Consider the following 16,863-nt stretch of genomic DNA (forward strand, 5'->3'; position numbering starts at 1 on the left):
ATTTCACATATTTATTCAGTGTATTAACCTCTCCATTCATCAACACTTTTAAATCATTGTGTTATTGTTCTAAACCACTTATTCATAATTTAGAAAGTAAAAAATAATGCATCGTCTAGATTTAATAAGTAAATAAAATTGAATCAAGTGATAGCAATGAACTTATCTAGGATGAGTAATGAAGTTTTCTTTGTTTTGAATTTCCTAATATTCTACTGCATTGTATTATAAAACATGTGTAGTTACTCTAAATGGTAATTATAGTCTCAGATAAGCTTTTACATTTATCATCGAGAGTTACATCATGAAATAAGTGATGAAAGAGTATCCTCAGTAGCTATTTCCTACTGATTTAAAATATTTTTTCTATTTCTGAAAGAAAGCCTATTTCGATACCAAAACCGATTTGGGTGCTGAAATAGACTTGTACAATTTACTTTCTAGAGGTTGGTAATGATGATTTTCAGCGGCGTTTTGAGCGATTTCTCTTATTTCAGGTGGTGTGCATGAAACATTTGCAGTATTCATTGTTAATTCAACAAAATTAATTTGTAATTACAAAAATTAAGTTCGAATTATAGAAATTAATCTGAACAACTTCATCTCGAATTCCGATGAATTTTTTTTGAATAACTGGAATTTCGGTATTACTTTTCAAAAACAACGTGATAGGCAACCGATTATACATTTCAAATTTTATTTTAATTTTTCCGAAGGAATAAGTTATACAAAATTCTGAAATGTACTCGAGATTCCTGGGAATTATTTGGAATTATTGAAATTATATTTGGATTGCTTGGAATTACTGGAATGTGTGAATTGCTGAAATTTTTATACAATTGTTGGAATTCTTTTTCGATTTATTAAAGAATTTCTTTTGAAAATAACGTTAAAGTTTTTAGAACTGTCGGAATTAATTTGGAATTACAGGAATTATTTTGGAATTGCGATGGATTACTGGAGTTACTAGAGTTTCAGTAGAATGTTTTCGAATTACTGGAATTTTTGAGACTTGACACTTCGAAAATCGAATTTTTCAAACATTGTGACACCTTATTAGGGGTAAAGTTCCTAAATTTTGAAAAATTGACTTTTATGTTAAAAAAGTACGTAAAACGGGCAAAATACAAAAAAAAAACTTGTTTCATAAGTCATTTGTGGGAATTCGACAAAACTTGGCGTTCTTTAATATACTATTTCGTTTAACAATAAAAATGGCCAAAAATCAATGGTTCAATAAGTATAAAATGAAATGTTTTAAGCGTTTTTGCGCTAAAAAGTTGTTCGACCATTTTTACAAGACTAAAACTCAAAAAAATGACTTTTCTTAACTCAACCTTACGTTTTATGTATGTACATTTCTAAGTATTTAGCATTAATTGGATTTAAAGTTTTTTATTTGGACATTATTTTCAAAATCTGGGTGCGCCACTGCTGAAAAAAAAAAGTCATCAGCTGTTATAAAAGAGGTAAAAATTCATCAATAATTCTAATGATTTTAGCATAAAAAAGAGTTTTTTGCAAAACTTAAAAGATATTTTTCTATGAAACTGTGAGTCCTCTATGAAAAAATCCTAATCTCGGATTCTATGAACGATTTATCATCAAGCGACAACAATCTGGAGCTACAATCTCCTCCAAAGACGCATTTAACTTTTTTCTCTTGATCTTATAATAAAAATAAAAATATATGCTTAAACTATTTTGAACAGAGAAAGATGCCATGTGAGGTAAGATACCAAGAACATGGAAAAAATTAAAAAAAAAATTCTATCTAGAGTCATGAGATTTTAAATTTTGCACTTTGATTATTTATTTTTGTTGGAAAAATAATTTCTCGTAGAAAAGGAAACAAGGAAGCTGTATCCTAAATTGTAACTCTCTTTAACGTTATTTGTGGCTTTTATTGGCAAAATTTTTGTACTTTTACTAAATAATTATAAAAAAAACACATACAAGATCATCAGTAACATTAAATAGACATAAAAAATGTCAAATGTCAAAAAATAAATGTCAAAATTCTTTGACAGAGAACTTTTTAAAATTTTTTTTACATGTTCCTCGTATATTATCTCTGGGGCGCGAGTTCTGTCACACCCTGTATTTATTTTACATCGGCACCGAAATCTGCACTTGATTCTATATCAAACAGCGAAAACTGTAAGTCGATCGAAGCAATAGTTTTGCGCAATTTTTACAATTTGTTGATGATCAAAAACAAAAAAAATGCTTTTCTAGACGCAAAGTTGTTCTTGACCTTCGTCTATAAATTTTTATCATTATTACAATAAAAGTGACTTAAATTACGATATTTGAGAGTAAAAAAAGATCGGAAATCACATCAATTATCGTTTTGTATATCTAGTAGTACCAATTAAACGATAATGACAGGTCATGTGCAAAATGCATGATTTTTATTTTTATTACAAGGAATTAATTTTATGATACCCCACGTCACTTTGTTTTTGTTGACTGAAATCATATGAAGTTGTCAATTGGTAGTGGCAATAGTGAGTTATTTATTAGTGACACTAAAATTCTAATTAATAAGATAATTGAATAAAAACGTGAAGAAAATGTTTATCAGACTTATAACAAATTTTATTCAAATTTAATCATCTTTTCACACATAATAAACGAGATAAGTGGATTACTTGGCATTGTTTTTAACTGATGGATTCCCTGGTAATCAATAAGTACCTACTTTAACAAGTCAAAAACAATTATTTGAAACGATCTTTATACTACTACCCCGTTTGACCTAGGTTTACACTAAAAAAAACCAACTTGGTCTTGTATTTCAAAAAACTTATATGAAACCCTTTTAGCAGGTTTTAATCGGTTCCATACATATATATTAGCAACCCCGTGTAATAAAGTAATAAAGTGACTTGCGTTATTTTAATGAAACAATTAGTTTAATAGTTGGCATATTAATTAGCTGACTTAAACACGTTTCTGTTGCGAGTCTTCATAATTATGCTAACACAAAAAAGAGAAATTGTCAACTTTCGGATTTGTTTTTGCAGTCTGGTTTGTTAAACAAGTACCCAAATTGTGTCGCTAGTGCAAATACGGAAGTATTTATTTTTAAATACTCTGCAAATGTTTACATAAAATATCGCACTGACCAAGTGTCAATTACTTGTGTCTATCGTTAAATCTGAAAAGATACTCAAGTTAAGCACATTGTTTGTTTTATTACAATACTTGTAATTATTATAAATATAGTAAATATTTAAGCCGAAACACTTCATCTTCATCTCACAGATTAAAACAAATAGGCAAACACTTTGATGAATTATCAGTTTTAAATGGTTCACGTGAAAATGACCAATCCATAATGTGTTTTTTTGGGAAATTACAAAACAACAAAGCGATTGAATTTTATTTTGAAGGATAAGCAAACAAGTCAGAGATTTTTTACTCACATGCTTGAGTTGAAAGGCGAATTATGTAGATCTCGAATGCAATTATTTAATACAATAAACATTTGAAACAACACAATAGGTACTTGTGCAGAAAATGCCACTACTACTAGACTACCTATACCTTACTTATACAGGAATATTATAAATGACTTTGTTCATTTTAACATCGATGTACAAAATTTGCCGCTCCCTAGTTTATTGATTTCAATTATAATTAAATATTTTATAGTTCTATTGAATGTTTTGCAAGATATTCCTTTTTTTTTCATTTATTCAATCTCTGTTGTAATAGAACACAATAATAATCTTTTATCCCCAAAACAGTTAACAATTCAAATTACGTTACATCACAGAATATTATTTTTCTTAATTTTGTGGTTTTACTTCAAAATTTAAGTTTCATTAATAATAAAAAATCACAAGTGAGAAGATTTCAACGTAAGTTTCGTAAATAAACGCCTACAAACAAAAATATTACGTAAATTGAAACTGTCAATTTTTTGTTGACAGTTATAGAGCGGCAAATAGTAGAGTTAGGGAAATTGTAAAAGTATACCTATGTTTAGTAATGAAAAATGGAAAAATGCTTTGATTTTGTTACTTTATTATTAATAAATAATATTTTTAAATTAATTGTTCTTTACTTCTTTTATAAATTGCAATACTTACTAACCGTTCAAAGACTTTTTTTTCAGAACAAATAATTTATGTAATAGTAATGAAAAATATTTTTTGCTCCTCTTTCCAGAAATGTTGGTAATATTTGTTAACCGTTAACATCTGGGATTGAGTTTAAATGACAAGTGGTTTGATCGAATATTTTTTTAATTTTGAGTTTAATGTGGACATTGTGTTGCCAACCTAAATAGATGTAATTTTCCTAGCACAAACCATTTGAATCATTGAATATATTTTTACCACAGAATGGTTCTGTGTGACGCCACTGCTCAAGTTTCCTCACTACACCGAGTGATATGAATAAAATGCTCGAAAATTTCAAAAGAATAATTTACAACCCTGTATTTGCATAAAATCAATCAATCAATTGATCTTAATCCTGGTGTAAAATAATTTAGATTACGTTAAGTGACCACAAACAACAAACTTTTCCGCAATTTTTTGTTTGATGCACCGGGAATATAAAAAATGATTCCCGACATAAAATTTTATGAGAAGTTGAATTAAAATTGACGTAAAATTTTGAGTACTTGTTAGCTAAGCCCGTGTCGAGTGCTCAGATAACTTTTTATTTAATACGATTAGAAAATTGAGAGGTCAGTAACAGATCAGGTGTTATTTTTGAAAGATTAAAAGTCAACGATAGTGTGGAAAATTTAACTCAAGGTCAATGATTAAAACACTTTAGTTAAAAAATAGTTTATTGACGAAATAGTTATTCAACGTATAATTTGGCCCCTTCTCTGGCCAACCTGTCAGCACATTCGTTTCCCTCGATTCCACTATGGCCAGCGACGTGTGTCTAAAACCCCAAATTGAACTCAAAAAATTTCACTCCAAAGTACTTTTACCCATTTTATGTCCAGTCCTTCACACAATTTGTCCAACTTTTGAAAATCAGTCTTATTTTTAACAGGATTATTGCTACTTGACAATTTCCAATTATTTTTCTTCCATGCTTTTATCCACTTCGTCATTGCATTAATAGTAAATTGTGAGTCGGTAATAATTTGCAATTTTTTAATCCCTGAAAACAATCATCATCTTCTGCAAAACTGGGCCCCAAAATTACCATTATCTCTTGCAATCTGGACTGCGCAAATGCAGGCTTGAATTTCAGCAGCGTTGTTAGTAGCCTTACCTTTGACCGGCTGGGAAGCATTCAAGGGGTGATTGTCGCCAAACCAAACCCCTATGCCGGCCTTTGCCCCCCAACGTCCGTTATTTTCACAAGCCCCATCTGTGTACACTATGACATAATCGCCGTCGCGTGAAAAGTCACATTTTGCCTTTTTCGTCGAGGGCGCATCAAAATCACACTGGTCCGACGTGGTTTTACAACTAAAAAATGTGGTACTTCATCGAATCAAACATAATTTCACCATTACTTTAATTTAAACGAGTTCGGGAATAACTGAGATTCAGCTTTTTCCAGTTCTTTTCTAATACTAATCATCTCAGTTTTTAATACGTCGGCTTGCTTTTTAGCCTCCTGGAGACGATCAAATAACAATTTTAATTCCTTCACTTTGGATCTGGAATTTATTTGTTAATAGAAATATAAACATAACCTCAAAAATTACGGATCAGCTGCCATCGTTAGGGTTGGAGCAAATTGGGGCAAATATTTTTCAACACTGGCGAGACACAATTTTAACACTAAATTGTTATAAAAAATCGGTGTATTTGTTAGTCTTAATATATTTAATCTCAAAACGGACCAGCTGTAACTATAAAAAATAATACCAACAGACATTTTTTAGTGGGTGGGCAACCAACAATACAGGCCAATTTTTTTTGTAGAATAATAATAAATATTTATCATTTTCGAAAAACTTTATGCCCAGCTTGTGATTCTAATGTGGTAAAATTACTTAAAACAATGTTTTGTATTTTCAGTTGTCAATCGCACTCGTTCAGTGGTAGTCAAACATTAATTCAAAATTATAATTTTTTCACTTTAATATCAAGTAGGTTGTAGAGGTCTAAATGCATCTTTAATTTAAAAGCAGATTCACACAAAAAGTGTCATTATTGTCATTCAGAACAAATTTAATTATATCAATATTGACCTGATGTTAAATTAAATGATTTTTTGCTACCTCGAGACACATTTATTTGGAAAAAACTATTTTTAGGGACAATTGGGGTTAGGATTGTTTGAATTTTCGCATGGTTGCCACCTTAAAAGAATCCTTTTCAACGACTACTTTGATGAAAACGAGTTATACTAAATATGAAAATGGTTAAAATTGTTCATTTTAGTTTATTGTAAACGCAAAAATAACAACGTGACTTAAAATTTCATTAACAAAAAATGTAGTAGTGTCCTCTAAGACAACACAATGACCACTTATTTTAGTTACAATAAATTCAATGATGTTAAAATAACGCCAACCAACATCGAACTTATTTGTCATCTCCAAGAACACATTTTTGTCAATTAGTCCCTACATTCCATGACTAGTTACGGGAGTAGATAGGACCTGTGTGTGGCTGATAGATTCGACAAAGCAGCTGGGGAAATATCAGTTGGTAAAGGTGGCTGTTTCTTTGGTTTGTGAAGTAGACTACCAAGTTCGGTTAGTAGAAACCTTGAAAACTGTATAAGGGCTATATGGACAGCATATTGCATAATAAGAGCTCCAAAACCCTTGTAAAGCCCCAACGTGCCTTCACTTGCTAAGCAACTTTCGTAACAGTCCATTGCACCAGCAAAGTTCGTTAAGATTGGCAACACTGATCGGCCACTGTCCAAGTTGTCCACAATTGTTCTTGTCCCCTACAAACCGAATCAATCAATGCTACCAACTGATCTAGTAATTACCTGGAGATACAAGCGGTGGATTATTGTTTCACAAGGATAGAAAGCAACATCACTTGCAATGTTTGCAATAAGTGAAGCTGTGATATCAAGGTCTTGTAAGACAACCGAATGGGACATATCTTTCGGCAAGGCCCCATTAGCTTCATGTTTGTTTTTAAACCGTGAGTGTAAAAGACGCACTGAAGCCCCTTTTACCAACATATTAAATAAATACTTTGAGAGTCCCAGAGTTATGGTAGGTACGATTAATACCCAAATTGGTAACATTCGGCCTTTAACGCCCCCATTCCAGTTTAATAATCGCATAAAACCTTCTTTAAAAACGTCCAAAATTCCTGGTTTTTCGCTCGCGATTTCACTCTGGACCGTTTCGACAAAAGACGCCGAGTAAAACGGAGTCACAATCGCTAAACTAACACTAAAACATGTTATTTCCAGTAATTATTAACAATTAAACCCAATTACCATTTTAGTAATGTGTGTTGAAAAAATTGTTTCAAGTTACTGTGCCACCGGATTTCCCTAAAATTTGTAGCAAATTTAAGTGAATTCTAATTAAAAGTAACTTACTTGGGCCATGGGGTCACTTTTGAAATTAAGTCTTCCACCCCTAAAGAAATCCCTCTGACAAGCAATACGGACCCCAATCCCTTCCAGAGGGTAGTCAAACCTTGATGTTGATGCAACCTATAGACTGTCGGTATTAACGTAAATGGTAACAAATGGTATCTCTGAGAAGTATGATGGACTTGACACTGCCGACGTAGGACTTGAAACGGGTGACTTAGCAAGTTTTCAGCCACTAAACTAACAAAAGCGACCCCCGAGCCAATCCGGCGTTTCAAAATTATATCTAAAAAAAAAAATGTTAACGGTTTAAAATGGTAAAAACCACCAAATTACCTTCTTGTGTCTGATAGTAACGGTTAGGGAAATTCGCCATGATTTCCCGATTTCGCAAAAACTCCTCATGAGTGATTTGTCGTTTGGACGTTTTCAAGTGATTTAATTCATCATCGGAGTTTAAATCGAGGTCTAAATCCAGATTATTTTGACTTGCCATGTCCTTAACCTAACTTTTTCAGTTCACTAGAACATCGCCCACTGGTCAAATGATTTTAACTTAAATTTGCAAAATCTCAATTAAATTGTTGCTTTTTCCAAATTTGGGCCCATTTTTGGCAAAAATCACGCAACACTTCGGGCTTTTACTCCTAATTCAGCTTTATTTTTCACTTGACAATGACATTAGATATCGGAAATAAGTATCGATGTTCCTAAAACATCGATGTACGTCAGCAAACATCGAATATTTTACATCGATATTTAATGATTCGATAAGAAACTAAAAATTTTTCGGAGATTTTGAGTTTATTTTTTTCTGAAATCATCATTATTTAGATTGCAATCAACAATACATCAATTTACTTTCAGCGTGTTAGGTAAGAAAAAAGTTTTTTTTTTAATTTCCTAATTTTCCTGATTTACCAGTTACCGGTTATTAATGACTGACAGCCGTTATATTCCTTAACGGACGGAGGTTATTAAAAATAACTTTTCATCTGTCATTTCACGTATAACAGTAGGGGATTACGAAAAATAAATAAATACCTTGTGGTTTTTATTCTCAATTTATTTTTAGTATATAGGTTATTTATAGAATGTATTATATTTAAAAAATATATTATTTTGGTTTAAGCCAGCGTTAATAACGATGTTAAACCAAAAAAAATGCAAAATTCGAGTCTACTTCGGGGAAACTTTACTCAATTTTATTAGATGGCGCAACCAGTTACTTCTCTCGTTCGCTTACGGTTGCAAGTGTGGATAAAATTGAGCGAAGAGGTTTGTTTGGTATCGCTTCTCGGCCTTATGGCTAAGATCAAAGTGTAGTATCTGTTCTTATCAGCTTAATATCTGATACGCCCCGCATGCGGGGCCAGTATATTAAACTGATTTTTGGAAATTGACGGAGGCAAGGGGCTTGCTCCACCTCCGTCGCGGGTTGGCCCGGCATTGCAGTACAGTCGGGATCGGCCCACCTGATATAACTGAAACATATTATTTTGTATCTCACTGGTTGGTGATCATGACGACTTACTAAAGTCGATATGTCAATAATGGCAACCAACCCAATGGAAACAAATTTGAAATTCCCCAAACCGAGAAAAAAGACTTCATCCACCGACGATACTAAAACCCAGAACCGTTAAACACGCACCAGGGCAAAACTCGCAAAGAAACCAAAGAGACCCCATAATTTTGAGGAATAAATCAGGATGGACACAGGTTTACAAACTACTCCAATTATCCAAAATCAATACAAACTACAACAGGGAAACTGGAAGAGGTGGGTTATTAATGGTAGAGTATTTCTAATAATAGTAATAATACACACATTATTCTTGTAAAGTTTATTACATTTTTTATTTACAATCCATAATGAACTTAATATTATTATGGAAACTATACATTTATAAATTAGTTTAGGATACCTAATTTTTTTTCATTTCCAGCGTATTTACGTAACCAATTTCGCTTAATCTTACATTGATAATATTTTGCATTTTGCCCAACTGTATTTCGTATTATTCGTAATTTGTTGAGATATGCAGTTAGATTTATCAATGAGAATCTTCATTTATCTTGTTATATAGACAAAAAAAATGTATTAATATTTTCGCAAATATACAGGTGCGCCAGAACTCGCGCCCCAGAGAAAATTTTCAAGTAAGGTAAGATACTAGGAACATGAAAAAAATGTTTAAAAAATTCTATCTGTCAAAAAATTTTGACATATATTTTTTGACATTTGACATTTTTTTATATATATTTAAGGATATTGATGATCTTGTATATTTTTTTTTACAATTATTTAGTAAAGGGACAAAAATTTTGCAAAAAAAAGCCACAAATAACATTGAACAGAGTTACAATTTAGGATACAGCTTCCTTGTTTCCTCTTTTAATAGCCTATAGCAAAAAAACTTGGAAAAATTATTTTTCCAACAAAAATAAATAGAGTTAAAGTGCAAACTTTAAACCATCGTAACTTCGAATTTTTTATAGATAAAATTTTTTTAACATTTTTTCCATGTTCCTGGTATCTTACCTTATACAGGGTGCGCCAGAACTCGCGCCCCAGAGAAAATTTTCAAGTAAGGTAAGATACCAGGAACATGAAAAAAATGTTTAAAAAATTCTATCTGTCAAAAAATTTTGACATTTATTTTTTGACATTTGACATTTTTTTATATCTATTTAATGATACTGATGATTTTGTATATGTTTTTTTAGAATTATTTAGTAAAGGGACAAAAATTTTGCCAATAAAAGCCACAAGTAACATTGAACAGAGTTTCAATTTAGGATACAGCTTCCTTGTTTCCTCTTTTAATAGCCTATAGCAAAAAAACTTGGAAAATTATGTTTCCAACAGAAATAAATAGAGTCAAAGTAAAAACTTTAAACCCCCATGATTTTTTTTATCATTTTTTCCATGTTCCTAGTATCTTATCTTATATGGCATTTTTCTCTGGGGCGCGAGTTCTGGCGCACCCTGTATAGCATTTTTCTCTGGGGCGCGAGTTGTGGTGCACCCTGTATAGATAAAGTAGGTTGTCAATAAAATAAACAATAGTATATTATATTACTTGGAGTAGAAAGCATTCATTTTCGGTTGAGCTCAGATATTTGCAGCCGAGGCAGGCAAACTGAGCGAAACACGAAAAAAGCTCCGAGTGATATACAGGTGATTTTGAAATAGTTTTCGTAATTTTAACTACCAAGTCACAGTTGGGTACGTTAACAAAAAAATATATAATTTTTTGGAAAAAGCCAATACCGGACGAGAAAATTATGATCAAAATTTGGGTAGTAAATTTTAAGTACGACACTGGATCTTCACTTTCCATTTCAAGTGGTTTTTAGGGTTGTAAAAGAAAAACAAATAGAGACGCTTATCGCTTGGCGTTTTTGTAGCTTTGTCGTTTGTTGACTTTTCAATCAGTGATAAAATCGCCACTGCAGTCAGTGTTTCGGTGAAAATTTGTAATTAATAATTTGTGTTAATAAAACGAAATGCGTTATTAGTTCTAATTACTAAAGTATCTAAAAATGGAAACTTTCCTTCTACTTCTTTTTCACAAGTGAAATTAATACTTTCAAAGCGGTTGTCAAAAATTTCGAGGAAATGCTCAATGCTCATTGAGATCAAAAATTACAAAAATGTCATCCATATACCTTAACCAAACTCTAGGAAAATATTCGAGCTCATTTTCTAAATCCTTTTCAAATCGGCTCATGAAAAGGTCAGCTAACTCAACCAATAAATGACTGATGACATCCCGTAATTACAACATGGCGGAATGCGGGAGCCGGAGTTTGGTTATGTTAGAAGACTATCGAAACAACAGAACTTTATTTAAACAAGTATCAATACAATGAACACAAATTATTGTTTCCTAAAGTTATAATTAATTGTGCAATTGTGACAAGTCATAGTGATTCTTGCACCCGATTCAAAAAACACCCAAACACGACAATTACAAACGTGTGAAATAAGTTTTATTAGTGGAAATGTCAATCTGCATCAGACTACTTGATTTTTTTGTTTTATTAGTGGAAAGGCGAATTTGCATTCCTGTGCTACTTGATTTTACAAGAAAAATATTTTTATCTTTTGCCTTAAATTTGGCTAGTAGTAGAAAAAATAGTATATACACCACGGTGTTGGAAGACATTTATAGGCCTCGCACCTCATTCCTCTCGGGGCGAAGCCACTCGCGAAATAATCTTGGTGCTCGGTCAATAATAATAATAATAGTCTTCGCCACCTTGGTGTATAATGTACTATTTTTTAATTTCGTAATTTCCGTGATTTACCAGTTCAATAACCGGTTCAGTTACCGGTTATTGAAGACTAACAGCCGTTATATCCTTAAAGAACGAAGGCTATTAAAAATAACTTTTCATCTGTCATTTCACGTTAAATTCAAATAACAGTAGGGGATTACGAAAAATAAAAACCTTGTGGTTTTTATTCTTAATATATTTTTAGCATACAATAGGTATATTTATAGAATGTATTATATTAAAAAAATATATTATTTTGGCGTAAGCCAGCGTTATATATAGGTATATTTATAGAATGTAGTATATCAAAAAAAAATATATTATTTTGGCGTAAGCCAGCGTTAATTACGATGTTAAACCAAAAAAAAAAAATGCAAAATTCGAGTCTGCCAGGGGGAAACTTTACTTAATTTTATAAGATGGGGCTACTAATTATTTCTCCCATTCGCTTAAGGTTGCAAGTGTAGTTAAAATTGAGCGAAGAGGTTTGATCGGTATCGCCTCTCGACCTTATGGCTAAGATCAAAGTATAGCCTGGCTAGACTTAGAAAGTGCTTTCTCATCCATCCCTCACAAGCACATAATCGACACACTAAACAACTTTAACCTACCGCAACAGATTGTACACCTCGTACAAAATGCTTCGGCAAAGAAGAAACGACGGACCCTATCCCCATGAAATCGGAAGTCCGTCAAGGTTGCCCATTAAGCCCCATCCTCTTCAATTTGGCAATAAATATAAATATAATAATAAATATAAAATCCAATAGTTGTAATCGCGTCTAAACACGAAGACCTCCAAAGAATGCTGGATGCCATCTCATCGGTGGCTAACGACATGCAGATACGATTCAACCCAAGCAAATGCGCAATACAAGACTTTGACTGCACGAAACGGAACACCTGCCACATGGCAAAGCCGAAGATCCAAAATGAAGAGATCTGTCCCCTAGACGAAGGAGAAGTTTACCAACACCTAGGCATCCCCACGGGGTACCATGTTGATACCACCCCAGAAGGAATGACGAAGGAGGTGGAGAGCATCGACCAATCTCTTCTGGCTCCCTGGCAAAAAATCGATGCCGTAAACACATTTGTGTCTCCAAAACTAGGCTTCTTGCTAAGAGGCACCACGATCCTGAAGAAAAAGACTAACAAACTAGACAGCACAACTAAAGCCTACGCCTAGAAATGGCTTTTCCTGCCTGCACGGGCCAGCCCAGAGCTCATATACTTATCGACAAACGACCTAGCGGTACTTATACAGGCGGTGAAAATGCTGACGACGGCAGACAATCGAGTAAACACCATAGCCTCTACCCAACTGGAGGCCACAATTAAGGGTCCTATGCAGTGAGACCGAAAGCCCCCTTTTAGTTTTACCCCGCAACCCAATATACATAGTTTTATGGTCTTTCGTGCCAGTGTTGATTGACAGTTAATAAACCAATAACTACCAGCGACGAAATCATCCACAATACTGGGGTTTTACAGATAAAACTACATTTGTTCGTGCAGTTCTACGAATGCTCTCCCTATTGAACCAGATCAATGGCTGGTCAAAACTTCGTCGTCAGCCAAACACATAACAAAGACATGTAAAACTGACAATCACCAGGTTGATATTGAAACTTTCCAGTCACAGAGAACAATGGTGCTAACAACAGGTGAATTTTGTCAGTTTGAAGTTTCAGACCTCGAACTCTACCCTCCCTACCCAAAAAACCAATCCACCATCACTATTACACAAGACTATGATGTGACATTGCCTATGAAGTCCTTTGAGAATAGCATAAAGAATCTCCATTCAGCCCATAGCTACATTAATAATTTTGAGCATCATGTATACAGCTCGTCCTTCAATACTTCGTTGAGGATATTCAAAAGGGATAGAATATCACTATCCAAACTCATAGAGCGATCCAATGATACACAAGTCAAGTACACGGACGTTATGGATCAATTGGCTTCAGAATTTGAGAAAGTCAAGGAAGCTAATCAAAATAATGCAGACCCTTGGGGCCCTTGGTACATCAAGATTTCTAAAAGCATGAGTCTCATGCACATTATCTTTGTAGTGTTTCACATAATTACCTGGGTTGCTATGGCTGTTGTCATCATGACCATGTGTGCAAATACAGCTATGGGCGCAGGTGGAGCAATGTTGGTGCCTGGTGCTTATACATTCAAAGTTAGGAATTTGACCTCTTTAGTTCATAAGGGCATTGCTATCACTAATGAAAATGTTACAGTGAATGATGAAAACAAAACTTCTATTAATTACCATTGCTCACAGGTCAATCATTATTGGGGGCCTGCTCTAGGATGTCTGATAATGATTGTCATCATGCTCATTTTACACTGGTCTAATCTTCGGCATGCAACGAAAAGAGCCAGACAGGTAGAAGCTACAGTGGGTATACTACCCAAAAATCAGGCTTGTCGACAAAACATTGGTGAATCGCAAGTGATAGTATATTTCTTGCTCAAAATTAAATCCTGTTGCTCTAGCAAAATATCCACATTAGAGGTAGGAGCTCAGATATCTACTATACCAGATAGCCCAAGCCAATGGGAGCTATTGGTGAAAAATGCTAGTATGGATTTACTACCAGGCTTCATTTTCTCTAGATGGTCTTCCCAGATTACCATACCACTGAAGTGGGACAATGTTTGCCTCCGTTACAAGAAAATCCCTAATTTGGAAACTTGCCAGGATATGCCCTCAACATTAAAATTGGAGCTTAGTGAGCTAATAGATCCTGTTAACAATTCTATGCCGACTTTTTGGTGGTACGAAGAAATAGGTGCGGTCACAAAAATGTATATCAAGAATTCCTACTTTACCAAAGAAGTGTATTCTTATTGTGGCAAGTCATAGTGATTGTTGCACCCGATGTGTTAATTAAAGCTGTGGTTAGTAAATTGATAACTGTATTATGTAGAGTACTGGTTTCATTGATGTTATTAGGTGGAACTCTTAGCGGTGAAGATGAGGTTGATGGAAATGCAGCCGATGAAGGTGAACGCTGTGACTCGACTGATAAAGCCACAGAAATTGAAGATGTAGATGTAGAAGGCCCTTGGAGCATATCTGCGATTGACCTTTTGAGTACTAGTACCAGTGGTAGGAATGGGGGAGACATAGCTTCATTATGGACGAGAACAACGAATGCCACCAGAAGGCTCCGCATTAAAGTAGACTTGTCTTGGACCTCAACCGAAAACCAATTTATACCGTATCATTAAAGGGGCAACAATATAACCGATCAAACATTGGTAGAGCCCTAAATGACCAGATTCGAACCTTCTACTTGGACAAACTCCGAGCCAAACCTGGAAGATAAGTCAGTTTGGATCATTTCTGATCCGGATTATTAAAAATCTGATTCGGTTACGGATCGTTTCTGATCCGGATCATTTAAATTTTGATCCGGTACGGATCCAAATGTTTGATCCGTTCACCACTAGATCGAGATGCAAGGCACGCAAGGCATCACCCCCACTTATATAAATTCGTTATAAACTGTATAAATAAATTAATTGGCTTACATTTTCAAGCTGGAACGTAACGGAATAATATGCATAAGCTGATCACCCCCTTCCTACAAATTAACCGATATTGATTCAAATTGATTGGTTGGTGTCGGAGAACAGAAAAACGGATTTTTATTCTCCTGATTTTTCAAATCAAATCAGTTAGTTTCTCACAATTCGTTCCAATTGTGTTGACTTTTCTTTGAAATAAATTATTTTTTTTTTTAAATGAGCGACAGTGACAATAATTCTGATGATGGTGGATCAAAACCAAAAATTAAAAAGTGCAAAACTAAATCTTTTAACATAAAGTGGTTGGAAGAAGATACATTTAAATCCTGGTTGAAAGCGATACCTGACAACAGAACAAAATGTTTGTGCAAAGTGTGTAACAAAGTACTCACATGTGGAAAAAGTGAACTTTTAAAACATTCCGAAAGTTTAAAGCATACTAAAAATATGATACCTGTAAAATCAACGCCCAGTTTACCCTCTATGATGACCGTAGGTAAACTTAAACAACAAAATGATGTCAAAGTGGCAGAAATTAAATTAAGTGTTTTTTTTTATGGAACATAATGTGGCTACTCATGTTGTGGACCATTTAGTGCCATTACTCAAAAACATATTTCCGGATTCAAAAATTTGCTGAAGACTTAGTCCGCAGTATCTCATCGTATATATCTGGAAGTGCAAAAAGGTGCAAGATTTTACAGGATATTCAAGAATTTATGGATTTGGAGAAAACGAAAATTCTTCACTTGTCCACAACTAGATGGCTAAGTCGACATGCTTGCATTGAAAGAATACTTCAAAATTGGGATGCTCTACAAAGTTTTTTCCGTCTAGCGGTTTTAGAAAATAAATTAAAATCAGCCGAAAACATTTTTGCGGAATTGCAAAATATTTGTACTGGGTACCTATATACCTATATGCCACTATTGATAATGTTTTCTGTAATATTCCCATAGATTATATTAATGTGAGTGCAGCTGATCTATCATTATCTGATCATCTAGGTATTTTTGTAAATGTATCTATAAAGCCAAAACTTAACAATACTGCATATTCTAAGATTATCAGGCCGATAACTGATTATGGTAAATTTGTTTTTTACAATTTAATAAGTAACATCGATTGGAGTTTTGTAGATACTGATATAAACCCTAATGACAAATTCCAAATGTTTARTAATAACATTGTATATGCTTTTAAAAACTCTTTTCCTGAAAAAGTCAAAATGTTAAATTGTCATAGTTCAAAAAMTCGTCATAACAATTGGTTTAGTCAAGAATTGCTTAAAATGAGAGAAACCTTATACTTTCTAAATGATGCATATAAACAAAGACGAACTTTTGAACTAAAACAACTGATGACTGATTTCAAACGTAAATACAATGCTGCTATAACAAAAGCCAAAATCATGAATAATGACACCTTTCTACAGCAAAACTTATACAGTCCTAAAGCCATGTGGACTATTGTAAATCAGTATAGACCTAAACCACAACCAAAAACTTCTCAATCGACACCGGA

At 33.5% G+C, this 16,863-nt stretch overlaps 2 protein-coding genes and 1 non-coding gene across 5 annotated transcripts; 1 reads left to right on the top strand and 2 right to left on the bottom strand.

The window, feature by feature from the left end:
- Positions 1 to 4,792: 4,792 nt before the first annotated feature.
- LOC123006530 (ribonuclease H1) lies at positions 4,793 to 5,891 on the bottom strand. 3 transcript variants are annotated; one of them, XM_044401072.1, is made up of 6 exons: positions 5,693 to 5,891; positions 5,498 to 5,644; positions 5,251 to 5,450; positions 5,182 to 5,202; positions 4,961 to 5,136; positions 4,793 to 4,911 (listed from the first exon to the last, which is right to left on the bottom strand). In XM_044401072.1, exons 1-6 carry the CDS (start codon positions 5,863 to 5,865, stop codon positions 4,825 to 4,827), a joined length of 804 nt encoding a protein of 267 aa, XP_044257007.1. In that variant the 5' UTR covers positions 5,866 to 5,891; the 3' UTR covers positions 4,793 to 4,824. The 3 variants fall into 3 exon arrangements, with proteins under 3 accessions (XP_044257007.1, XP_044257008.1, XP_044257006.1); XM_044401073.1 differs by lacking the exon at positions 5,182 to 5,202; XM_044401071.1 differs by having other exon boundaries at positions 5,182 to 5,450; positions 5,693 to 5,890.
- A 464-nt stretch (positions 5,892 to 6,355) lies between these two features.
- On the bottom strand, positions 6,356 to 8,842 carry LOC123006162 (solute carrier family 25 member 46-like). Its single transcript, XM_044400429.1, has 5 exons — positions 7,840 to 8,842; positions 7,507 to 7,789; positions 7,402 to 7,458; positions 6,937 to 7,354; positions 6,356 to 6,891 (listed from the first exon to the last, which is right to left on the bottom strand). Exons 1-5 carry the CDS (start codon positions 7,997 to 7,999, stop codon positions 6,577 to 6,579), a joined length of 1,233 nt encoding a protein of 410 aa, XP_044256364.1. The 5' UTR covers positions 8,000 to 8,842; the 3' UTR covers positions 6,356 to 6,576.
- On the top strand, positions 8,793 to 8,983 carry LOC123006887. The gene has a single exon (XR_006412835.1). It is a non-coding gene; the product is annotated as a U2 spliceosomal RNA (small nuclear RNA).
- Positions 8,984 to 16,863: the final 7,880 nt, after the last annotated feature.

The sequence above is a fragment of the Tribolium madens genome, unplaced genomic scaffold, assembly GCF_015345945.1.
Source record: "Tribolium madens isolate multiple individuals breed KSU strain unplaced genomic scaffold, Tmad_KSU_1.1 Scaffold_2;HRSCAF=44;Tcas5.2_LGX, whole genome shotgun sequence".
In the NCBI taxonomy this organism is placed as follows: Eukaryota; Metazoa; Arthropoda; class Insecta; order Coleoptera; family Tenebrionidae; genus Tribolium; species Tribolium madens.

Coding starts and splice junctions, on each gene's coding strand:
- LOC123006530 (XM_044401071.1), bottom strand. CDS start 5,865: ATGTCTGTTGGTATTATTTTTTATAGTTACAGCTGGTCCGTTTTGAGA. Junction 5,137..5,181: donor CCAGATTGCAAGAGATAATG/GTAATTTTGGGG, acceptor GATTGTTTTCAG/GGATTAAAAAATTGCAAATT. Junction 4,912..4,960: donor AAGGACTGGACATAAAATGG/GTAAAAGTACTT, acceptor TTGGGGTTTTAG/ACACACGTCGCTGGCCATAG.
- LOC123006162 (XM_044400429.1), bottom strand. CDS start 7,999: ATGGCAAGTCAAAATAATCTGGATTTAGACCTCGATTTAAACTCCGAT. Junction 7,790..7,839: donor TTACTATCAGACACAAGAAG/GTAATTTGGTGG, acceptor TTTTTTTTTTAG/ATATAATTTTGAAACGCCGG. Junction 7,355..7,401: donor CAACACACATTACTAAAATG/GTAATTGGGTTT, acceptor AACATGTTTTAG/TGTTAGTTTAGCGATTGTGA.